This window comes from Diceros bicornis, chromosome 4, assembly GCF_020826845.1.
Source record: "Diceros bicornis minor isolate mBicDic1 chromosome 4, mDicBic1.mat.cur, whole genome shotgun sequence".
Taxonomy (NCBI): domain Eukaryota; kingdom Metazoa; phylum Chordata; class Mammalia; order Perissodactyla; family Rhinocerotidae; genus Diceros; species Diceros bicornis.
In genome coordinates, this window is record NC_080743.1 from 37,445,232 (window position 1) to 37,472,228 (window position 26,997).

General features: G+C 33.4%; 1 protein-coding gene across 1 annotated transcript in view; it reads right to left on the reverse strand.

Annotated features, from left to right (window-relative positions):
• COL11A1 (collagen type XI alpha 1 chain) overlaps window positions 1–26,997 on the reverse strand; it is a 206,523-nt gene that overhangs the window by 64,286 nt on the left and 115,240 nt on the right. Inside the window, exons 32-41 of the mRNA XM_058538650.1 lie at window positions 24,971–25,024; window positions 24,795–24,839; window positions 24,594–24,647; window positions 24,445–24,489; window positions 20,820–20,873; window positions 15,126–15,179; window positions 10,336–10,389; window positions 7,463–7,570; window positions 6,982–7,071; window positions 6,669–6,722 (exon numbers count right to left, since the gene is read on the reverse strand). Of these exons, the coding sequence (XP_058394633.1) occupies window positions 6,669–6,722; window positions 6,982–7,071; window positions 7,463–7,570; window positions 10,336–10,389; window positions 15,126–15,179; window positions 20,820–20,873; window positions 24,445–24,489; window positions 24,594–24,647; window positions 24,795–24,839; window positions 24,971–25,024 (612 nt within the window). The remainder of the gene's footprint in view (window positions 1–6,668; window positions 6,723–6,981; window positions 7,072–7,462; window positions 7,571–10,335; window positions 10,390–15,125; window positions 15,180–20,819; window positions 20,874–24,444; window positions 24,490–24,593; window positions 24,648–24,794; window positions 24,840–24,970; window positions 25,025–26,997) is intronic.

Genomic DNA, 26,997 nt, shown 5'->3' on the forward strand with positions numbered 1-26,997 from the left:
CACTTGTCTACTCCCTGTTTGAGGAATAAGTAAAAGCCAGTGAAAAGAAAGTTCTCTGCAATAGGCTGTAGAAAAAAAATTAGAAGAAATAGGAATTGTGATAGGAAGGGCATGTAAACTCCTAAGAAAAAGACGACAACAGGAAGAAATAACAGCACATAAAGAGGAAAAGAAAGTCAGAATCATCAGGAGATAGTCATGAAACAGAAGTCGGAGGAAAGGGATAAAGACTGACATACGGCACAGTTGTGAACGTTTGGACATTTACCTTTTAGCAGCTTGTATCTGGCCCCCTCTCATATACTTTCTCCATATTAACTCCCTTTCCTCCCAGGGAACAAAAAGAAACGTGGTTGTAAAGATAGAGGGCTTTTACTAAGCACACTACTATATTTCTTTTAATCTCATTTCCAGAGAAATAACTGTTGGCAATGAGGGGATTTCATCTCAGAAAAAATATACGAAGAGATTATTTAGGGAATACCTTTTCCTCAGTTCTGTTTTATGAAAATATAGGTGGTAGGTGCAATCTGAAAATTTGCTTGCATAACATATTTGTGTATATTATGTGTTTACAGAAATATACGATGTGTACCCAGTTTATGTTCAACTTATGAGAAAAATGCTGCGCTGCCTTTCTCTCTTGCTGTTCAGTCCCCTGCTGTTTTATGCCTTGTGTGTGGGCATCAAGACATCCACTTAGTGAGTAAACCCCTTAAGATCAGGAAACATGCCTGTGTTTTGATTGGCACCTATTACCAGCTCTTGGATAAAACATCACGAGTACAGTGAACACTTGGTTTCTGCCAGACTTGAAAAACCCAACGTCATAGCTCTCTGTTAGGATAATTTTGTCTATCTTAAAGGGGAGCACGAAAAAATGTTTCTCCATATACATTTACTCCTAGTAGCAAAACCTTTAGAGCACTATAGCATTGAAATACCAATTCTTTGCTTAGAGAATTAAAACAGAGATGAGCTCTTCAAGACTAAACTTAGCACACAAAAAACTTACTTTTCGTAGATAAAACTGATTTTTATTTATAGCTGCAACTTCAACATAATTCCTTTAGGCAAAAATCATTTTTCTCACTTTGTCTTCTTTGTTCTATCTTTTAATATAACACTTATTACTTACTATGTTATTTTATCTATTTCATATCTGTCTTCCTCAGTAAACCATAAGCTCTTTGCAAAAAATGTCCATTAAGTGAATCTATATAACTCCAGTTAAGTAGGTTGGTATATTCAGATATTTATTTACTTATAATTTTTTCACAAGGGAAGACTTATAGCAGCTTACAGGGAAGATATAAAATATAAGAGAATATAAATAAGAAATAAGCAAGAAAAATAGATAAGTAACTTTTTATTGACATAAAATAGAACCAACAATATTAGTAATCAAAAAATGCATACTATAGACTCAGCTTTTTCCAAACTGCAGGTCATGATCCATTGGTGGATTATGAAATGAATTTGATGGGTCCTGTCCAGAATTTTAAAATATTAACTAGAATATATAATACAGTATATATTCTATGTTATATATAGAATATAATAGATAATATTAAAGTACATCACATGTACTTTTTTATAATGAGTTGTATTCAAAAAGTTACAAAAACAGTCATAAAGCAAAGAGTTATCTTCTCTACTGTGTCTCAATTTTGACTCCATAATTTCTGTAAGCCAAAGCAAAAAGAGAAATCTAATTTTCACAATTCATAACAGTTAAAAGAAAAAAAATAAATTGGATAAATTCTTAAGAAATTACAAATATTTCTCAAGCTGTGATTAGCAAGAGATTTCTTCTGAGAATATTTATATGAGGGCCCTGTCTAAAGCGATCCCCCATATCCTCAAACAGATCCTTTTGGTTGATGCAACTCTACACAACATAGTTCCTCTAAACATAAGCCAATGGCCTCACAGCTAAACCCAGCAGAGTTTAGTAAATCCACTTCTACAGGATGTGATAGCAACATGATACAAATAGCCTGGTCTATGTTTCTGACTGGACAGATTATGAATAAAGAGAATGGATGTCAAATGTATTTATAAATGAATAAATGGATACAAGGAAAGATGGATGACTATTAAACATTATATTTTGCTTTGTATGGCTCAGAATATAGTGTATAAGGTGCATAATTGTGACGTACAATCTTGACAAATCTCAGGGTAAGAACATTTAATTGATAAAGCCTTTCTTAGGGCTTTTAATTTTAGTTCATTGATAACTTGTGCAATGAGGGGACTTATTATTTCTCTTGTAATTCAGAAATACACAGCACAACTATGCTTACGAATTGTATTCTAGGAAAAAGAAGCTAGGGATTCAATAGTATACTGAAAAACATCTATAGTCATTAAGGATTCAACCTATTTGTTTAAGTAATTTAATCTTTGACTCATTCAAATTAAGCAATAGTTATAAAGAGCACATATAAGAATAATATAGCCCAGTAAGTTGTAATGTTAGCTTCTCTAACTCCCTTCTTTTTGACAAAATTGTTCACAGCAGGAGAGACAGGTCAAGAGAACTTGGAAAAATGGAACCAAAAGAGACAGAGAGAGAGAGAAAGAGAGAGAACTTAAGCGCATGTTTACAGAGTGAGAGGTATACATATCTGGAAATGAGTCTATGTAATGTGCTACCATGGACTTTTGTCTTCAAAGGACTATGAGCTTGAGCAAGTTGTTTACGTTCTTTAAGCCTCAGATCTCTTGCCTTTAAAAATGGAATGATAATATATACCAGGCCTGGTTGCAAGAATCGAATAAAATAAAGATTATACAGTTCCTAGTATTAAGAGCTGAAAGAGTAAACAGTTTCAACATTTCATTTCCCTTTTCTACTTCCTTTACCCTTCATATTCTTCATTCACATTCTTTTCCCCCAAGAATTCATCACTTTAATATTTTTTCCTTAATGTGAATAACTGCAAAATCTCCATCTCTCTTTCTTCCTGGGAATTTCAGTCCTCCACTTACCATTACTTGGTCAATATCCCGAAGGTAAAGTTAATATGAGACTGACATAAACTCAGAGCAATCTATTATAGAATCCTACAGGATATTCTTATGCCTTTATCTGTATGAATTACAATTTCATTATCTCTCACCAACTGACCAGATATTTCCCTCTATTCTGACGTCATCTTTATTGATAAACATTGCAAAACCGACCGGACCTGTTATCTTTTTTGCCAAAGAAGTCACCCACCCCCTGGATTTTTTGTTTTTAATATCAATTGCAAAGTAACCCCATAGCAAGTCTTGAATCTCAAAAAATAAGAATTAACATGAACAAATTTCCAGGATTAGTTACAGTTTAAATCCAGAAAGTCAACGGCTTTTTGTTTTAATCTTAGTCATCTGTAATAAAAGTTTTTCAAAATCAAATTTCACATGCACATAATTGCTTTACATGGAGTAAACTGAGGCTTATTTAGCACTTGCTAGAGGAGTCATCAGCGTTAATCTCTTTACTATATTTTATAGAGATTACGGCAATAGTGTAAGGAACTGATAAATATGGATATCTTTCCTTTTAGTGGTTCCTCTTCCATCAACTTTGAGGAAGAATTTTAATCTGTTGATGCCTACAGTATTAGATATGTGAACTTATTATAAGAATAGGTGTTAATTCCAAATGAATAAACTCACAGTGAGCATCTGTAGAGCATTTCTACTAGCAAAGTATAAAAGCCTTTTAAAATCTTTTGAGACTGCTAAGAGATTTTGGGTTTTCATGTGAGAGTGTTTTGTGTTTCTTGCTGTTCCTGACCAGGTAAAATTGTTCCAGGCATGGCAGCTATCCCTAAACTGTCATTCCCACAAGGACACAAGCTTGAAGTCATCGTTCAGTTTTCATCTTTCCTCACTGCTCATATCCAAATGAAGTACTAAGTCGTACTATCCTGCCTTCCCAGTGTTTGTTACATCTGCACTGTGCTTTGACTTCCCATTGCCTTAGTCATTGGCTCACTTATATTATGACATTGATTGCTGAACTTTTACACTCATTGAGTCTCTCTCATCTGTTATATATTACACATTAGTGATGATTTTTGTCCTTAAAACTTTAATTTTTTACTCCAAAAAACTTTGATTTTTTTCTCCATTTGCTCCAAAAACTTCAAATCTTCCAATTACTCCAATTTGCCATTTTAGAGCTTCAATAATCACATGCTGTATTATAGTTCTGCTTTAGCTTTACATTATGTAAATGCATAGCAAAGTGCCTGGATCCTAGCAAGAATTCATCAAATTTTAGTCCTTCTCCCAAGGTGCTCCACTTTGGTAAGACCAGATATGCCTTAAACACCTTATCCCTTTCCTAATATCATTTTCTTGATCTAAAATGATTTTGTGATCCTCTGCACTCTGTGAAGCCAAGTTCAAGGGCCACCTCCTGTAGGGCCCTTTTGCTGATTTCTCTTCTCTCTCCCCAACCCTGGCACAACTACCATTTATTCTTTGTATGTCATTAGGCATTTAATCATTGACTGTCTTACAGTGCTGTTTAGACTTTGATGTGTTCCTTTCCAAAATTATTTATCTTATTTTAAGTCTCTTAAAGGGATCTCTTCCATGGAGCTTAACTGTATACAGGGAAGTAAGTAGTATTTACCAAATAAACAGTTGTTGAAGCCAATTAAATACATGACGTATTAGATTTTTATATCATATTTAATATATTATTCTACATGTAACTGGATAATTGTTGATTAATATCTTGTTAAAATGTATCTCCTGGGCATATTACGTCCCCTACAAATACATTGATTTCCACTGTTCCAAACACTTGGAATAGCATTGTTTGCTCGGGTCCTAAAAACAACTTTAAACAATTTAATCCTTCTGGTCATAATGCAGGTTTTACAGGTGTAATAACCATTGATCTTAAATATATATATGTTTACTTAAATATACATATATTTGTAAGTATATATATATATACTTCTAAAATAAAATCACTTTAGAACATGAAGTCTGATTAAATGGATTGTATTGCACTAAAAATTTTGAAGATTCTATGCTAAAATAAGAACTTTTTGTTTCATTCAACTATTGTTCCTGCTAGTGCTACCACCACTAACTTACAAGGATATTTAAAAATGTTCTACATAATTTTATGAATTTTATGAATATGGAAAGTCAAATATAGTTACTGAAATATTTTATTTTTCTTTAAAAAAAAATATTTACTAGATGTCTGTACATACCTTAATCATTGTGATATGACATTTGAATGATCTACAGATTAAATACAATGTTAATCAGTCTGTGAAAGGTTCCATTACTGTGTTCTCAGTATTAGTTGTGTTATACACACTTTACTCCAATATCAGGCTTTATGATAATTTGAACAGGTAGATACAAAATGATTACTATGTGTCAGACATCGTGCTGCGAAAGTAACCAAAATAATACAAGGGACTCAGTCTAATGAGAAGACAACCAATTATATTCCAATGTAATTTCTAAAACACAAATTATTACAAAGAGCACTGAGGGTGAAGAAGTTTCAATAATAAATGAAATGGAGGCAAATTATCCAAAGACCACTTTATAGAGATTTAACATTTAAGCTTGATCTCTATGAATGAGTAGGATCTTCGTCCAGTGGTGAAAGAAAAAATGGGGTTTCTTGGAAGAATGGGAAAAGTAAAAAGTACTCTCTCTGCAAAGTGTAAAAGATGACTTGTTGGTCATGATAAGGAGTTAGGTTTCTGAAAGCAGCGTGGGACCATGCGATATGTATAAGCAGAGGAATGGCATAGTTAAGGATATGTAGCTATAATTCTAGAATCAGTGGGCAAAACTGACTAAAGAGGGTAAGAAAATGGAGTCAAGGAGAGGAGTTAAGACACTATTAAGAAGGAGAGACAAAAAAGAGTCTGAACAAATGTAGTGGTAATGGAAAAGAAGAAAAGGGGACAAATTAAAAAAATATTTTGGAAGCAGAACTAATATGACCTCAACATGTCATATGAGGAAGTTGAGAGAGAATTTAAGGAAACTTTCAGCTTTTTAGATTGGTGAAATAAAATGGAGAATTAGAAGAGGCCACTAAAATTGGGAGTTTGGCTGTTATGGGTAACTTTTCGGAGTACAGATAAGAACAATGGTGAATTTACGGAAAAAAAAAGGAGGCTGTATTTGATTGCTTTCTGAGGTACTGATATATATCTCAAGACAAGAAAAGGTGAAGTATATATATAAAAATATATTTACTCATTTACCAATTATTTTATAAGGTTACATTGACTAAATAAAGCAATCTGGATAATACATAAAATAAATATATGCCTTTCATGCTTACGAGATTTTTTTAAAAGCATTGATAAAATTCAAGTCTCATCAAGCACTCAGAATCAGAAAAATTATGATTTATTTCCTTGGGTATTGTAAGAGGCAAGACAGATCTTTTTACCTCCTGCCAGCAGCAGTGGAATAAATATTTCTAATCGTCTAAACTCTTCTGTTTCTGCACTCATTAGTGCATGCAATTAGTAGAAACCAGGCACTGACTGATTTGATTGACATGTGTTTATTTTCTCTCCCACATACTGTGGGCTCACAGCATGAGAGTAATGAAAGAAGAGCTGTAATTTGCAATCATGGATAGCGTGGCTATTTATTGTAATTATACTTACAACTGGACCTGGTGGGCCCTGGGGACCTTCCCCTCCTTTCAGTCCAGGTGCACCCTGGGAAAAGTGAAAGAACAAAGGAAATGAATCAATGTGAACTGAATATAAATAGGAGGAGATGTATGATTGATAAAATGAGTATGCTAGGAAGTGTTTTTAGACACTAATACATATTGCTATATATATTATGATAATCAATGCATATGCTTACATATTTTCCCTAAATTACTCATGAATCTTTATTTAGTTAAGACCTGAAAAAAATGTTTCTAATAAGCAATTTCATTCACATGCTTTATCTATATGTTGATTATACCTGAGCTCCTGGAAGACCTCTTTCACCTGGGAAACCACGCAGTCCTGCCGGTCCATCTTTCCCTGAGATACCTTGAGGACCAGGGTCACCCTAAAGAATATAAGATACATCCATCATAGGGAGTAAGTTCTATACATGTTTTCTCAAACAAAATTATGATTACCTGCAACCTACTGTAAGTAAAGCTTGAATATCATTTAATGATGAGAATATTGTGTAGAATGCCATATACATTAAAATGAACTAACCGCTACCTATGAGAGATATAAATGGCTGGTTTTATGGTCAATGGAGCTAACTGATCTTAAGATTGTTCAGTCATGCCTTATAGTACAATAAACAACATTGTACTGACATATCTTTCTGACATCCATTTAAATACTATGGCAATATTTAGAGAATCTATGGAGAAGTGATGGGAAGCTACAGTGAAAAGTAAATGGATGTTTTCAGCCTAGACAATTCCTTGAGCATGTTATACCTTTGCACCTTCTTTTCCTGCAGCACCAGGAAGACCTTGCTCACCAGGAGGTCCAGGAGGGCCAGGATGTCCACGTTCACCTATTGGACCAGTCTCACCAGTTGGACCCTAAATCAGATAAGCAAAACTTCATTAGATTGCTCTTTTATTTTCGGCAAAGATAACCCAAATAAATAAACCCAAGTTCAAAATAAATATTACTTCCTTTCACATAAGTTTATCATTCTCATTTATTTTCATGATGTCCTACAAAACACTTCATATAAAGCACTGATAAGAGTCTGCATATCTGATAAGAGTCTGAAAAGATTATGTGTAATCTTGGTTAGAATCTGAGTGTACAAGAGAAATATATAAATAAATTCAAAGAGCTGTTTTCTTTGTTTAATATCAGAATTGCTTCAGAATGAGGCTAGTCCAAGTATTATTAAAAACTGTGGTTTTTAACTACAGTTTCATCCCATTGCCTCTTTTTATATAAGGTGTCAAATGAGTTAAGGAGTAAAAGAGGCATTGGCACCACATTGGTAGCTGCTCAGTGAATCACTGCTTGATAATAAGCCCAGGTCTCCTGGAACTCAAACAACCAAAGTGGTTCTCCTTGGATTTTCCATGATTGGAGACCTCCCTTTGTTAATCTATATTCGTTTGACAAAGTCTAGAGAATGTGGCAGGGGGACCCTGAAGGCCATGAGTTTGGGCTAGCAGCTCCTCTGGCCGAAGGCTATAACAAATAGCCTGCTGCCTTAAATTGCTACAAATGCCAAAGTGAAAAACGTCAGGTCATTTATGTGTCCCCTGAGTGCTGCTGTTTTCTGGTGCTCAAGTTTAATGAGCCTTCAAGTGTAAATTGAGAACGGTGGCCAGTTGCTCTCTATGTCCACTTAGAATAAAGCAAAATGAAGGATTTAAGTTAAAGATATATAAAGGGAAAGTTTCCAGATGCTAAGGTTGTTAAGCAGTGGGATGTGTTACTGAAGTCGTTTATGAAATATCATTCTTTGTTGTTTTTCTAAAAATGCAACAGATTCTTACTTTTTGGTCTTGGATAAAGAACATATCTGCCCCAAATTTGAGTGTACATTTCCAGGTTTAAATTCCTTTAATTACGTATTGCTGAAAGTCCCCAACTTATCATTAATGTGCAAACACTTTTCCTGAAAGGAATTTTTCCTTAAATATCTGATCAGAATTTCAATAGTAAAGAATGTAACATTGATCCTAATTTAATGGCCATCACCATTGAGACAAAAATGAGCAATGATTCACATGACTGTACAAAAAAAGGAATGAATATCAAGTATTATAATCAATATTGCTCCTATTAAATCACTTCCTTCATCCTAACATGAACACATGGTTACATGTGAAATAGGCAAGTGGATTTTCTTTCTTAAAAGGACCAATAAAGAAGAATAATCCAATGATGATGCATACTCAATAAAACACCTGCTATTTTTATGCTTTAAAGTAGGGAGAAAAAAGAACACAAGTCTTAGAAACCAGATGTCTGCATTAGGCAGAGATAAATTTTCAAAAGGTGTGCGGTCCTGAAATATTCAGTTGAGCTCCAAATGTTTACATTGTAGTTGGAATCGAATTCTATTTCTGTTCATGGATATGTAACATAATAAGAAGTATTCTTTTTGCTAAATTTTTTCACAGAAAATTGTCGTGAAGTTGTTTGAAACAGAAAAATAAAAATATTTTTGGTGGAAGCTAAGTAATGAGTGAGTATTTTTTTAAATGAAAACTGATAGTTAAAAGGAGGCCTTTAGCATAAAAAAAGTATGCAAAAAGTATCACGTATACTCTGTTTTCTTTATAAAGGAGGGAACAGTTAGCATTTCCCGTGGCTCAGGATTAATCTCTGAAATAAAATGATCAACCAAGAATTGTTCATTGCTGCTTCCATCACACATATTCCAAGAAAGAAGATGCAGCGTTTTGTCTCTTTGTGTGTGTGTGTGTGTTTAGATGTTGGTGTTTGTTTGTGTGTGTGTGTGTGTGTTTGAATTACAAAGTGTTAAGAACTAATTATAGGCTGAGAAAAGTCTATTTAAAGCAATTAAATAATTAAAACACTTATTCAACTGCTCTTGCTCTTTTGCTATAATTTGTTATTAGCAGGGGTAAAACTCCAGCTGTGTAAGCTAAATGTGTCCTGTCCATTCAATATGCTTTGTCAGAATAAAAATATTGTTTTCTATTCCTGTGAATTATTCTCTATAGTTATTTAATATTATAATCAGGATACTGTTTCAATTTTTGAGACTCTTTTTGCCACCTATCTTGAAAAAGCTCTTTTCCATTATTTCGGTATACTCAAAGATTACAAACTACTATTTTATCACTGATGGAAATCATTGTTGTGAAGATAAAAACCTTAAGAAATACGTAATATATTACAAGTGTTCAAATTTTAGAAGATTGTGCTCAAAGTTTTATATTTCTAATGTATTATACTTCTCAAGCTAATTTAAACTAAAAAAACTGAAGTCATTTTATAATTTGAAATTCTGGGAAAAGATGATGGCCAACCTATTTAATAAAGCATTTTGGTGTTTTTAGCAGATGGTGCTATTGCTGGGCTTTCATGTTAACTGCATTGTGAATTTCCTGACTTATTTTCATAATTTATTTTATTCTTCTCTTTTATTCATTCAGGCAATTGAAAAATCACTTTAGTTAAGTAACAGTTTGCTGAATCACATTTGATGTAGCCAAGTTGCATACATTTAAATTCCATCTGCAATATAAAAATACATCATTTTCAATCATAATAAAATGGGCAGATTTTGCACAACTTAGGGAAGGTGAAAACATAAATAGAAAAATAAATCTTGTTAGGGAAATAAAGTAACGAAATGTACCTGTGGTCCAACAACACCCCCTGGTCCAGGAGGGCCGGTCTTGCCTTGGAATCCCTAAAGGGAATAAAGCATAATCCATAAAAACTATGCAGGACACAGAGCACACATTAAAATTTTCTGAGAAAACTGAATAACTCACATTAAAGAAATCATCTTTTGGCTAACAATATTTATTTTTAAGTGCTTATCAGTTATTATATTCCAGTTCTCTTTAATATTCAAAATTTATCATCTTCACGATTTCACACTGTAGTCCAATGACTACTTTCAAAAGTGAAAAAGAAAATAAAACAATGGGTTGAAGCTGGAACAAAAATGTCTTCTCAACTCTGTTCCACCAGGTCAAACAACATAGAGAATTTTAACCTAGCAATGTTTATGAATGAAATAGATGATGATCCAGACATTCTTTGAAACAGTACACTGGTTCTGTATACAGAGATTAATCTACTGTGTGTGATATTAATGTATTTCTCTTTCCTGCATTCCAACAATCTCATAAAATAAAACAATATACAAAAATAAATTTATAAAAACATACTTTGTATGATTAGTAATCGTTTCAGCATTTTATCAGTGTTCTTTCTTAAAACCCAAAAGAATATACTTACAAATGTACCTTGCATGTAATGCAGTCATTAAAATAAAATCCAGCAGACATGAGCAGCATGTACTCACTAAGCAAAGCCTGTGGGTATATATTATGGTACCCATATTTCTCTAGACTTGTGGGTTATTCATTCTGCATGATTCACAGATTTCTTTCTCATGTAAATTAACTTATGTTTAACAGTTGGAGAAATAGATTCAAAATACTGGGAGAAAAACTTTCCAAAGAACTGAATTAAAGCATGCAGTATTTGTAAAAGTTTTATTCACTATAACATCAGACTGAAAACAATAACGTTAGAAAGCAAAAGGCAGAAACTGAGAGCACCATGTTTGTATCACAACCTTCCAGACAATTATGATTAAATTATTTATAATAACAAAATTTTATAAGTAGGAAAAGGAAAAGAATCTGTAATTGTAATTATTTTAATTGATATTACAGGGAAAGAAAACAGATTTCTCTTATTTTTTAAATCCATTAATTCTTAAGACCTTCAGGGTTCCACTTGAGCTATCACTCCTAATAGCAAAACGGATCAATGACATAGAATTTATTTAGCATTTTATAAACAAAATAGTAGCTTGACTGCTTAATTTTAACTTTTTGGCAACTTATTGGTTTGGAATTTTACACACACTCATATATATACATACATATACAAGCACATGTATACATTTGTGTCTATAATGTATATGCGTATATATATATATATATATATATATACACACACATATTTTGTTTTATTTTCCACTGAGAGCTAACAGCTTGCTGTTACTCTCAAGCATTTGCTCGAAGGGTTTAGTTCCAAACCGTACATACTCCTTATAGTATCTCAATAAACTCCATGACCACAACTGTTATCTATATGCTGATGAATTCCTCTGCAACAAACTATTTCTCAAACGCTAATCTGTGCTGAGTTCGAAAATTCTCTCAGTTAAGTGCCTACTGGACATTTCCAGTTGTATCTCATGCTCTCTCCTCAACTTAACCATCCCAGCTTGGAGCTCACTAAGTGAATCCCCTCCTTTGATTTTCCTCCTGTGGTCTCTCCCTTTAGTAACAGAGTGACTTCAGATCCCAAACTTTCCTTCAGTCCTCAGACTCAGTCATTTAATCCTACCGTGTCATCTCAGAAACTCTCTCAAATACAGCTTCTTCTCACTTGTCTAGTAGACCTGTTTCATTCAAACTGTAATCACCACGCTCCTTGACCGTTGCAGGTTTTCAAGTCAAGTTCACTCACTTGTCCACTTTAGCCAGTCACCATCTCACAGAAGCAAATCGAACCAACTCACTGCTAAGCATATATCATGCAATACCCATTACCAAGTTCTATAAACTGTAGGCCCAGTCTGTCACTCCAGTTACCTCTTTGCTTTGAAAATATGTCCTAAATTCTACCCATGTTGATTTTCTCACCTTTCCCTGAATAGCCACACACCATGTATTTGCACGGCCTGTACTCTCTGTCTGGATTACCCTTCTCCCAATTTCTAATCACTAAGTTAGACATGAAAATGTAAATACAATTCTGAACTTAAAAACATTCAAGTTTCATAAAGTTTTTTCTTAGTAACTGTGAGAGAAAGAATAGCACACAAAAAACGATTGCAAAATAGTGATGAAAATCAATTGATTAAAAATCAATGCTTAGGTGCCGGCCCAGCGGCACAGCAGTTAAGTTTGTGTGCTCTGCTTTGGCAGCCTGGGATTCACAGGTTTGGATCCCGGGCGTGGACCGAGGCACTGCTTGTCAAGCAATGCTGTGGCAGCATCCCATATAAAGTAGAGGAAGATGGGCATGGATGTCAGCCCAGGGCCAGTCTTCCTCAGCAAAAAAGAGGAAAAAGAGGCTAATTGTCCTCACCAAAAAAAAAAAAAAATCAATGCTTAATTGAGGAAATTCTGTGAAAAATTCACAACCCAATCTTGCACTCATACATTCCAGGAGGAAAGAGAAAAGCTTGGGTGCTAGCACGTCGGAGTGGGTGATAGATTTGGGAGAGGCTGGAAGACAGCATTATCCATACGTCTGCTCATTTAAAATATTCAGAGTGTTTGCAAGTATCTAATAAATCTGACACTACTGATCTTCCAAATAAACTATGTACAAAAAAAAACTTTTATAGTTTAGAATGGAGTGTGCTTGTTCAATACTGTCATATAATAAGACAACAATTGCATTTAATTTAGAATACCAAGTCAAATTATGTTTTTCAAAGTCCCTGAAAACAGGAATAAATTTGATAAATGGGTAAGAAGAAAAATCTGCTGTTGGACCCTCTAAAAATGTAACTCTTATTCTGATCACTCTAAGGGACTAAGCTAGTTTTAGAATCAATGCAGGATTTAGCACTGTGTTTCTGAGACAAATTTGGGTTGTCTCAGTATAATAGACAAACTATTTCTAATTATTCCTAGTGGTCTTGAATTGTAAGACATCAGAATGAATCTTCACTTCAAGGATTTCTGACTGGGGACAAATCTCAAATATAACAGCAGAATTTCTTCTCTAAAATAAGATAACACATATACAGTAAAATCTAGCTGCTCTAGATTCTGACTGCTGGATAGGGCAATCTTTTGAATCCCAGTCAGCACAGAACAAGGTGAGAAGGAAAAGTTCCTGGCTATGGGGTGATTCACCATTGCTCTTACATGTAGATTTGAAATCAGGAAAACAATTTTCCAGGAATAATTCTAGCCTTTGTCTGTGAGAAAGTATGAGATGAGAACATCCATCCTAGAATCATTAGTTAATATGCTATTTTTCTTCTTTGTTTAAATTTAAATGTTATATATAACATGGTTACTTTGGATAGATGCAGCAGCTCTTGATGAAATAGAAGACAAAAGGGATTTTATAATGGTAATTCTCTAGGTATCCGTTCCTCAAAAGACATTTGGAAATATTCTAGAGTTATCCCCAGGAAGCTACCCGATGACTTAGTTAAAAATGATTGACTGCAAGATTTGAATGAGAATGCATTTGCAAATTTGAACGTGGATTCTCCTTTAGAGAGTTTATTTTATGCTCCTCATGCAGATGTCATTCCCAGGAGGACACCCAAATATTCTTCCTCTTTGGTCTCACTAAATCATTCTTGATTCTGCTTTTGAAATCCAAGACTTTGAAGTTTACAATCTGACTAAAACTAAGAAATTGTTACACTAAGAATTGTCACTTGGTGAGCAAAACAGGAATTGGGTTGTTGCTGATACATTGTTTCTCCTACACAGATAATCATCATGTTTTCAGATTTGTTATGGTGTACTGAGATGCAACTCCAAACTTGTCTTTGTGTTGGCAGAATGCCCTAAAATGATTTTGAGCACATAGTCAAAAGTAGTCTGTGTTGTGGTTTCCTTAAGAAACCTGAATAAAATTAATCAATAGTGAAAACCAAGAATTGATTCCAAGGAAACATGATAATCCATGATGGTTTCTGATTAGACTAACATCCCACTGGAATAGCCTGACACATGGTTTTACAGCAGAGGCAGAATAATTAAATAAACCCACCAGGGTCACTAAATTGGAGTTGAGCTTCCAGTTTCCCATCTGCCCAAATCATTGTTATACACATAAGTTGTTCAGACAATTTATTTAAAGTTATGTTCCTCATAATCTTAAAATAAAATTCAGTTACATTTTTCCATTTATATTTTGTTACTTGAGGCAAGAGGATGCATTTGACCTAGTTCCAGAATAATTATAGCCTTATAGCTCCAACATCAGAAAATACTCTATCCCTTAGATAGAAGACTGTATTATCTGCATGGCTTATTGTCATGTGCTTCCTTTAGAGAAAGGAAGGGTGATAGGGTTGGGTGGAATATATCTATAAACAAAGACTTCAGTAAAAGGGTCAGGGTTGATAACCTTGTGGAGGTGTCCAAAAGACAAGGGGGTCTTCTCCTTCAGCTCATCTCTAAAGTGCTGCTATTGACAATAAGGACAATGAAATCAAGTAACATCCCATATCCTCAAGGATGTTCATTTAGGTATTTAGATACAAATATGGGTCTATTTATATATTTAATAAAAGTTTCAATGGAATTAATTTCTCCATTGTCTCTAACTTGGTAATTGAGCTGTTATAATAAAGTAGCTTTCTGTGAAATGATGAGGTGCTAGAGATGGAAAATTTCAGTCAGAACAATGGGGACTTACAGTCTCTCCACGTTGCCCAGGGTGTCCCGGCAGGCCATCCTTCCCAGGTGGTCCCTAAAATGACAAATATTAAACACCACATGTCATAAATATTTCTTGAATTGTTTTATAGTCTAAATGTAATGTTAGACAATTTTCTTATCATATTTTCATTAGATTTAATATTTTGATGTTCTGCTGATTTTATATATGGTAGTATGTGCATATATCTTTTTAGTATAATTCTATCTGTAGCTGAGACCAAGAGAAAATGACACAACTGTATTCTGACCATTTTGCATTTAAATTATTTCATTAGCATCTATCTTTTTTTTGTGTGTGTGTGAGGAAGGTTATTCCTGAGCTAACATCCATGCTAATCCTCCTCTTTTTTTTGCTGAGTAAGACGGGCTCTGAGCTAACATCTATTGCCAATCCTCCTCCTTTTTTTCCCTAAAGCCCCAGTAGATAGTTGTATGTCATAGTTGCACATCCTTCTAGCTGCTGTATGTGGGACGCCGCCTCAGCATGGCCAGAGAAGCAATGCATCGGTGTGCTCCCGGGATCCAAACCCGGGCCGCCAGTAGCAGAGCGCGTGCACTTAACCGCTAAGCCACAGGGCCGGCCCCAGCATCTACCTTTTTTAAAAACATATTCATATAGATTTGTATTTTTATTTTTGCAAAACCGTTAGTTCTTCACTACTTGACAAATGAATATTTCCTCTCTTTTTGGTGATCTGTTCCTAATCCAATTTCCTGTGCGTCAGGACTTGGATAACAGAGAAAGATAGTGTCCTCTAGTGGTGGTCTGAGCTTCTAACCGACAAGAATGAAAAGAAATACAAACTCTTATAAACAATGGCACTTGACCTCTCGATTGCTTCAAGTAAAGGAAACAGGGTGCTACGCTCGATTTTAGAAGTTACCAGGACTAACTTTTCCTGGTAGACATTCTTAAATATCCTCTTGGAAGCATAATGTTTATTAAGCACTGGAGAGCAAATCTACTATACTATCGCTGTCTCTAAAGGATGCTGTCTTTGTCATGACTGAAAAAAATAGATGAAGCAATTAACCAAGTACCTAAACAACTTGGCGAGGTTCCTAAGTTTTAGATAGATAGTAGAAATAGATTGCTTCTTTAGACTGCATTATGGATTATTCATCCTACTCAGAAACCATTAAGTATCAAGTTCAAATTTCAAAAAATGTTTAATGGATACAGGCATAAATATTCTCACTCTTCTGGATAAATGAGGAGAAATGATCATTCTAACAACATTTTTAATGACAACAGATATACCTCTCATGATATGTTAACTATTTAAATACATTTATTTATTTAAACAAATACATTATTTAAATAAATCTATTTTCATATACCAATTTTTTTATACTGAGTTAGAACAAGGCCTTGTTTCAAAATAAGATAATTTTCACACATAGCTTTCTTCCACTAGAGTAAGACTTTTTCTAGGTTAGCTATAACACTTCAGGAGAAAGGCTTCCTGACAGTGCCTAGTACCAGCTCTGCTCCCTGAGCTCTTCTTTATTGACACACTGGTTGTCATGTGAATTAACAGCTCTCATTAAAGACTATTATTATGATATTTCATAAGGTCATTGCTTGCTCAGTGATTTGATCATGTTTTCCAGGACCACCTTAGTGATTCTAGTGCCATCCTCCCCAAAAGATCAAAATTGGAATGTTTTTAACCAAGACCCCCCAAACGTTATTGGACATCATTTAACCATTTCTTCTTTCAAATCATATATTACATATATATGTATTAGGTACAAAGTTTACAGTAACATAAGATGTAGCTCTGCCCTGTGTTTAAAGGTGAAACACAAAAATAAGTAGTTAATTGCTGGTAGACTTCATCCAGCTTCAGTATTTCAAAATGGTAAATAAAAATGAATTCTGCGCTTTACCACATTTTGATATGTATGGGAATAAATGTGTTGTCACTTGGGGGCAGTAGTAGAAGTTTTAACTAAAAATAGAGGGTGACAGCTAAAGGATAATAAATATGAGTTGGGTTTTTTCCCCCACCATGCTAAAATACCTCTCAAAAGATGTGTTTTTCCATCAGCATAAGCCATTTACATGTTTTCTAACAAATCTTCAAATATAAAAGCTAAATATCTCATTATACTTGTTGATGTGAGAAGAATAGATTATACTTTTATTGCAAAATATTAGAACCCTTTAACACAGTAATCTTAGATCTAAATGATGTCACCCTGGAATGAATGCAACACAATTTTTAATGGCTTTCCTGGATATCCTGAGGGAGCAGGGTTAATCGACTACATAAAGAATTCATGTCATCATCAGTCTTCTTGATTTAAGTATGTATTTCTAATGTTAATAATTAATACTAATTAATTAAATAACTGTAATGGCTTCCCACTAGTATCCGATAAAATAAGTAGATTAATTACCAAATAATTTCATGGCATTAATTTAAAAAAATAATTTTATTGATCAAAATAGGCTGCCCCTTTGATGTAGCTGGTGAAGGGCAGTGGTAACAAATTCATCTAAATGAGGATGTGTGTGCACAGCAAGGCAATCTGTGAAAAGACTCTTATAATAAATGTTAAGGATGTTTTTCTAGTTCCCCTTGGCACTGAGTTTTGACTTTTCCTCTTCTATAAATAGAATGTATCTTGTAACAGTCATGTTAAAAATCTTAATCACCTCAAATTAAAATTTTTCTTAATGGGGTAACTATATGCTGACATTGGTATGAGATTAACAGACTCTAAACATGAACATTCCAGGCACTCAATCCAAAATCCATATATGCATGTGTGTATGTGTGAAAAAAAATAAATCTATATACATTTCCTGATTATAATGAAGATGAACCAATTAATTTGCAGGAAGAGGAGCTTGGTTTTACCCTCCACCTGAATTTCTTCCTTCTATATCAAAGAGATGAAGGAATTTCTTTCCTAAATGTTATAAAACTGCATACCAGAGACACGACAGGAACTTTTATTTCATGCTCTAATGTTTCACTTGTCAGCGAAACGGAGTATAAAAATCGTTTTGTTTAACAGTGAAAGCAATGTTCCTTAACCATGTCTTGTCTCTCCAACTAGACTGCATGCTTCTCAAGGGTAGGTATTTATAATACTTCTAATACTTCTCAGAGACAAAATGCATGCATGATCAATGGCTCAAAACTTGTTGAGAGATACATGAGAGAATAAACTGAAAAAGTCTAAGGAAAAATGTGTCAAATAGCTTTCTTTGACAGTAAAATTACATTACATGAGGGAAACAATTCTTAACAATGTGTACAACTATAAATGGTACGGTAATGTTGAGGTTATGTGTATCACTGGATTTTATGTTGCCAAACAACAATCTATGCACTTGGCTTCAAAATCCGTATGGAAAAATCTTACATATACAACCATTTTTGGAACTATGTTTTCACTTCTCTGAAACTTTGCATACAAAGTAATATTTCACATTACATTTGGAACAAAACTGAAATAGTGGGTAAACAACATTATATTCAGGTAGTATCAATCATCCTATATTTAATACTCTTAATCCTTTTGTAACACTGTAATATAGATAATCCTTTCTTGACATGTTTGTAGTAATAAAGCAAAACTGTTAGTATTAAAATAACGTTTTAAACAGTGTCTAAAAATTATTGCAAAAAGTAAGAGATTGCTTCAACATTTAATCTCTAATTTAAGTATTTCACAATAAATAATTCATTTTTTAAAGGTGTGAGCTAAAGTCATATTTGAAAGTAATCAGTGAAACAGATGGTTATTCAAACTCAATAAAAAACCAGAGAACACATTTAGTTATTTATAAATTAAAAATATAATGTAATCAGATGTAACACATTTAAAATTTTAACATCTTAATTTAGAATTTTCTGAATTGTTTATGCACGACTTTTATTCGACTACACTTGGTTAAGTACAATTATTTGAAAATAGAAAATTGGGATGTATAATTTTTGAAATATTGGAATATATGAAAAGCCTCACACAATTTCCTCATAGAAGGTGTATGTTGTGGGTTTGTCAAGAAGATTCAGTTCAAAATAAGTTTAAAATATTCAGCCTAAAAATATATATCAATGTGCCTCTAAATGAAAATAGCCAGGATGTGAGTAAAACTGCTAGTAATGATTTACTGGGAATTAGTTATTTGTATTATTACAACGGACAAACATTTTGCTCTCAAATCATTGACTAAAAATTTTAATTATTCTTAGTTTCCTGCAGAGTAGATCATATTGAAACTATCTTGGTTTTATTTTCAGCCAAAATATTTTTGAACTTTGCCACTCAAAGTATGGCCCACGGACCAGCAGTATTGGCATCATCCGTACGTTGTCAGTGATGTCAAGTCTCAATACTCACCCCAGACCTACTGAATCAAAATCTACATTTTTACCAAGATACTAACATTATTTGTATGCACATTAAAGTTTGGATAGGATTGTCTAGTCTGGACTAGAACAGTGGATTGCAAACTTTAGCATGCATCAAAACTACCTAGAGAGTTTGTTAAAACACAGACTCTCTGGGCCCCTCTCCTAGAGTTCTGATTAGGTGAGTGTGGTAGGGACAAGACTTTGCATTTCTAACAAATCCCAAGCACTGCTGATGCTCTGGTCCAGGGACCACACTTTGAGAACAACTTCCTTAGACGGGTGGATGCTATGGTCTGAAAGTTTGTGACCTCCTGGTTAAATTCATATGTTGAAGTCCTAACCCTCCAAGGTAATATTATTAGTAAGTGAGGTCTTTGAGAGGTACTTAAGTGATCAAGGTGGAACCCTCCATGGAATGGGATTAGTAACTTAAAAAGGCTCCAGAGAGCTCCCTAGCCCCTTCTGCCATGTGAGGATACAATGAAAAGTCTTCGACCCACAAGAGGGCCCTCACCTGATCATGCTGGCACCCTATCTCAGACTTCTAGCCTCCAAAACTGTGAGTAATAAATTTATGTTGTTTATAGGCTACCCAGTCCGTGGTTTTTTTGTTATGGACAAGACAGTGGGTAAGTTGATTCTAGTTCTCATAAATAAACTACACAGGTTGCCAAAAAAAGAAAAGGAAAAGAAAAGAACTGGGCACTGAGCACGTCCTATATTCCCATGAATATCTAAGTATAAAAATCAGGGTTTTCAATTAACTTTGTGAAGCTATTTGATGAAGATATTCAAAAGAGTGTTGTTCTAAATGAATTTTATAAAAGGGATATGATTCTGGAGAGGTTATCATTACATTTTACAAGAAGAATGCATTATAGAGAGAAAAATGGTAAATACAAATAAATAAATCTTAATGTGATATAAGTAACATCAGAATGTTGGAGGGTGTTTAGGAAGTGATATTTTGAAGAAGGATACACTGGATGATGGAAGATAAATGGGAATATTCCTTGTAGTGGAGGAGTAGTTGAGAGAATAATATTCAGGTTGTTCTAGTCTGATATATTTTGAAAGAATATTTAATAACATATCTTTAAATCATATTCAGAAACACTCACTAAACATCATAAATTATAAACATCTATATTCTTTGACATTTTTAGTTGCAATTTTGTTTTTATAGGAATTTTTATCAGTATTGGTATCTAAAAATCATTTAAAATACAAGCTATGACTCTCAAAAACTGGAAAACATTGTTAAATGAAGAAAGATAAACTATGACACTTACAGGAGGGCCTTTCGGTCCAGGGAATCCAACTGGACCCTGAGGTCCTTGAGGGCCCTGAAAATCAAAAGCAGTGGGGAAATTTAAGAATATGCCTTAAAAAGACACATCTTTATACTTTGCAGTTTATTTCTGCAGATAAAACACAATACACTATACAGCTTCTTCACCATAAGGATAGAACTACGGCAATACAAGATAAACTGTGCTGATCTAAGAGCACAACGGATGATTTTTCACACTACTCATGACGTAAAACCACACATCACATGAATGGTCTTAACGCAAGAACACTATAAATATTTGGAATTTGTATTGAAAGTGAATACAACATAAGCGTATCAAGAAGTTCCACAGATTCTCTTCTTTTAAAATTGCCTGGAAACATCCATAGAAGGAGGATTTTTAATTCCATAGCTCCCCCACAAAAAATATTGTTTTTAAAATTGATTCCATGTATGTTCTGGCTCTAGCCCTATAAAACTAAAAACAAAAATAAGTGAGTATCTCAAAAAGACCATAGAGGATGCCTTTAACTAATCTCTATATTTAAAATATATTTATTTTTGAAGATGTCAATATCTCATTTTACTCATGTATACACTTCTTTTGTAGATAAGATGAAAAGAACTTTACTGTATAATTATTCTCATTAACATGCAATTCAAATGTACACTTATAATATCATTCTTGATTTGACGCTTAACTAACTATATTATTCAACATTCATATTTACATAGCTTTAAAATGCATAAAATAGACCCTATTACAGTGATTGTATTGTTGGCAGCAAAAGGATTGGTAAAATAATCCTTTATGCCCAGAACATAGGAATTATATTTCTAAAAGGAATATATATAAAAAGGAAGATGATATAAATACATTTTTTAAGTAATACAATTAGGGGAGGGTTTATTTATATTTAAATAAAAAATAAAGTTTACTAAAGTTAGTCTTTAATAGAATTTACTCTTTTCAACTTATCGATTTAGTCTTCTAAGGGAAATTTCATTACCATTCTTAAGCCAATGCCAGTTTAGAAATCAGCAAAAATTATTGCTGTTACCAGCACCTTATCTTAGAATCAAAAAGAAACTTCAAAGTTAGATATGTCATTAAGTAAACAGATATCACATGCAATTCCCAAAACACTGGAAAATTTTTGGAACTTATAAATTTTGATACTCATTAAAGTATGAAACTACTATTCTTATATATCTATCACAATAACTTAAGAAAATCACAAGCAAAAATTCATTTTAAATACAAAATTTTAAAAATAGTATTTCTTTAGGTTATGTAGCAAGCTCTATTTTTCTAATTTCTTACAATGTCATTTCCTTGCTTTTAAATTTTTGCTGCTTTTCAAATAAAATTTGATTTTGAATTTAAATTTCTTTAAGAAGGAAAAATTTTCAAAAATCACTCCTCCAGAGAAAATAAGAAAAAGTGGGTCTTTCTTTATAAAATGTCGTAAAAAAGTGTTGACATGTTCTCTCGGTATTAATCAAAATAGTTTCCAGGTGACCTAGAAAATACATAAAGACTCAGTATAAAGATAGTGTTGGACCCCAGTTAGAGTTGCTAGATAAAATACTCAGTGTCTAGTGAAATTTGAATTTTAGGTAAATAATGAATAATTTTAAAATGTCTCACATATTGCAAGGGACGTATTTATGCCACAAATTATTCATTGTTTATGAAAAATTCAAATTTCCATAATTTGAATTCTTATTCAAGAATTCAATTAGTTCTTAGTTCTTAGCATCTTAGCTCTTTTGTTGTTTGTTTTTATTTTGTATTGTTTTGTTTTTGCTAAATTAGGTAATCTGAGACCCAACTAAAAGCTGTATTAACTAAGTCTTGAATAACAGGCATCCATGATCTGCAGATCATGAGTATGAGGGATCATGTTTAACTTGTAGAATATCCCAAAGTGTATTTATATATATATATAAACATATTATATATATAGTGCAACGTATATTTATTTATACATAAATGTATTGTTAAAGAAGAAAGCCATGGAAATGGGCAAAAATTGGTACTTCATTTCTTATCCAATGGTACTATAAAATTCTCTCCCTGAACTACACAAGTCTTATATTTTGAAGAAAATATATTTGTGACATTACTTCTACTGTTCTTCAACTGTGTGCCTAAGACATAACTAAATAGTTTGCAACACTTAAAATTCTTTGCAGGAAATGAGGTTATACTAGGGAGAAAATGTTTCATCAACTACACAGAACACAGGAAATGTGTTCTGTATATTTAAAACACGTGTAAATGTTTATTGAAAATGGTTCCAGCTTGCTTAAAAATTTTTTTTAAATCAACCTTTACTTTGATTCTCAAAATATACTTTTCTTACTCTCAAAGTGTTTTTCCAATTACAAGTAATCATGTTATTGGGTCCCACTGTTTTTTCCAAAATAAAATTGCAAAGACATACGGTTGATCATGATATTTTGGAATGCATAAGCAAAATATGTAAGAGAGAATAGTTTGTACTTTAAAGACAAAACTTCTAGTTGTGCTATAGGTTGTTAAACCGTTCTACTCTATTTAATGATTCTGTCATTTCAATTAATTTAACTGTATCTTCTTCTTAAGATAACTTTGACCATAAAATATTTCAAATGTATTATTTATGAACTCAAAATGTACAGGATGGACTTGATTTGAGAATAGTTCATCAAGAGTGAGAAACATTTAGTAGAAAGTTTGATTTAATTAAATATGGACCAAAGCTTTGAAATAACTGTAATTAAATGTTTATTCTTGTGTCTTATCTACTGACATTTCTGTTACAAATAGAAACTTTATTCCAAAGAAAATTATTGTTTCTCAATTTTAATTTATACATCATAGGGTGTTTCTGTCTTTGTTTTTGTGAAACATCTACTATAAATTTCAAATAATAATATACAAAATTATATTAATATGACTGCGTAATACTGAAAATTATTACAGAAGATTAAAATTTGAATCTAAGTTCTTTGACAGAAATACAGATTTAATATTTAAAATCCTTTCAAGAGAATAGCTTTCAAAAAACCTGGCAACAGAAATGCTATATTTTGCCAAAAACAGAAACAGATAAAAGGCATGCTTACTCATGTGTATTTAGCTTTATTTTATATCAATTGAAAATCAATTTACTAAATAGTTTTTCTATTTACTGGAACAGATGTTTTATCTCGATTTGAATGTATATCGATTGTGACTTAATGGCTACTGGTAGCTTGCATTTTACCAGCATAATGAAGCTGCCAGTTCCACGGACAAAATGAATATCAACATGAAAAATGGGATGAGTGGAGGAGAAGGCATAGGTGTTATATGGAGATTTAAAAAAAAAAATTTTGGCTCTAGTTTAAGGGTGACATCATAGGCCAATTACACAGAGTATTTCCCTCATTTCTATAAAAAAAATTAGTAGCATGTAACCTATTAAGCTTTTTTTTAGAGGAATAAATGAAAGAATAGGAATTTTTAAACTCTGACTAGATTTTGAGGATGACTGTGTACATCTATTTGCAGACATTTGTACCTTTTCCCAGAAATTTAAAAATTTGCAAAATATTGATATTTACTTTATTTTATATGATTGTGTCATACTTACTCTTTCACCAGGAGGGCCAGGAGGGCCATCACCGCCTGAAGTGCCCTGGCAACAACAACAACAAAAACTCAGTTTTGATTCCTTCCCATAGCATCTGACCTCTGGAAGAGGAACTGACAGTGAAGCCTGAAGGGAACAAGTGGTGATACCTTTGGACCAGGTTTCCCAGTGGGACCTCTCGCACCTCTTGAACCTCGAGGACCCTGCATATGAGAGCAAAAGATGAAATTGATCTAGTGCCAAGCAAACCTAAAGGCACAGAATCAATTTTTATTTTTGAGGAAAATTATCTTGAAAAATTAAATCCAAAATGAAAAATGAAAATCATTATTTTAAATCAAGGCACCCACCGTTGGACCACGCTGACCCCGAGGGCCTGGTTTGCCAGCTACACCCTGCGAAAGACAGTTCAAACAGTTTCAGTATGCAGCATATTACAGTAAATCGTGAATTTAGTGCTGAGAGATAGGTACTTATACAAGAACATTTATATTAGAGTCCAGAACAGTATACTTATATATCATACCCGTGCACCTTTCTCTCCATTGGCACCTGGAAACCCAGGAAATCCAGTGGAACCCTATGAAAATAAAAACAATAAACAATGAGTATGGTAATTAACATTTTTAGCCACAAGTTGTAAGTCATTAGAACACAGTGATTCTCACAAGCTGCTAATATTTAAATCGAAAATATAATTTTAAGATACCATACAACCTCCATTCATGTATTTGAAAATGAACTTACAGTGACATCTGAAATCCTGGAAGCATTGAAAGCATGAATTAATAAAACATATTTTAGTTTTTAACTTTAAGTAAAACAATCAAATATTATCATTTCTTATATAAGAAAATAGCAATTATAGGGCGTTTTATATAAAATAAGTTTTTGACATAATTCTACATACTTCAACTCTGAAGAAAAATTTTAATTTTCACAAGCATGAAAAATCAAATATTAAAATAGGAATTTTAGAAAATATTTTTCCTGAATTAACATTATTATATTTGTATACCTATCACTTTTTAGATAATTTTTTTTTTTTTTGTGAGGAAGATCGGCCTTGAGCTATTATCTGCCAATCCTCCTCTTTTTGCTGAGGAAGACTGGCCCTGGGCTAACATCCATGCTCATCTGCCTCCACTTTATATGGGATGCCGCCACATCATGGCTTGACAAGTGGTGCGTCGGTGTGCACCTGGGATCCGAACCGGCGAACCCTGGGCTGCTGCAGCGGAGCGCGCGCACTTAACCGCTTATGCCACCGGGCCGGCCCCTAGATAAATACTTTTACACCTTTAGAACTGGATCAAATCATAAAGACTTAAAATTTTCCTCCACCTCTTCTGTTTGATGTTTGAATGTTGTTAGATCTAGCTGAGAGTCTAATTCAGACAGTCTAGCAGTAAAATCCTGTTTTTGAAATTCCAGAGACAAATTCAAGACTTCTGTTTGTCACATATTCAGCAAAGTAATTTGGGGACATTACTGGTCCTCTTTGAGCATAAGTTTTTCTTCTGCAAAATGAGAGCAATCATATCTTATAGGTACTTTGAGATTTGTGAGAGATTAGACTAAAGGAAAGCAAGGTATAAAAATGATAATGATAGATAACAATAAATAATGATTATTTAAAGATGTAATAAGCACAGTAAAAGCATTACATAATTTTGTCCACAGATGGCCACATTTTACAGATGGATTTTAATATAATCCTCAATAAGCAAACTCCCCCATCTCACCTTGTGGATATGTCCAGATTTTCATCTGTTCAGAGATGCCTTTGAACATGACTGTGATTGATTTGCTTCATCACTATATCATGAAGTCCCTGCTCCTCAATTTGCTAACCAAGAGACCCTGGGCGGGGAAGGAGGACTTCCAAATACCCACTTTTCCTGTTTAGACCATTGCATGGATTAAATGCAATAACGTGTAAAATGTCTAGCAAAGAGTAGTAGTCATTCAAATTTCACACACTTCTCCATGCATTAAGGGAGATATAATAAAGCCTTCATTGACTCGAATACATCGTTGCTTTTTTTATCCACTCACTTGAAAGGAACTCCTCCTAAAGTAATCTATCTCAGAGTGATAAATGGCTCCTCTGTATCAGAATAATCTGGAGCGGTTGCCAAAGATATGGATTGTCAAGTTTCACTGCAGACCTACTGAAACAGACTCTCTGGCAGTAGGGTCCAGGAATCTGCATTTTTAATAATTTCTCCAGGTGATACATACAGGATGGATGCTATCAATTTCTATTTCCTCCACAGGAAAATTGTATGTGAAACTTTATGGCAGAGGATGGACAAAATAATAACCCAGAATATGCACTACTAAGCTTCTTTTTATGACCCGTTTCCCAATACATTCTAATTCATGCCTATTGAGATAACTATGTGATCAACCTAAGGATAATTGTTAGGACAATAACGGGAAAAAGAAATCTCTGCAAATTACATTTTTTTGAAGAGCTTTCAAAGCTTTTTCTCTTTCTCTACAGAGAATCAGATAGTTACATCTGGTAGAGAATTACTATGTGACTAC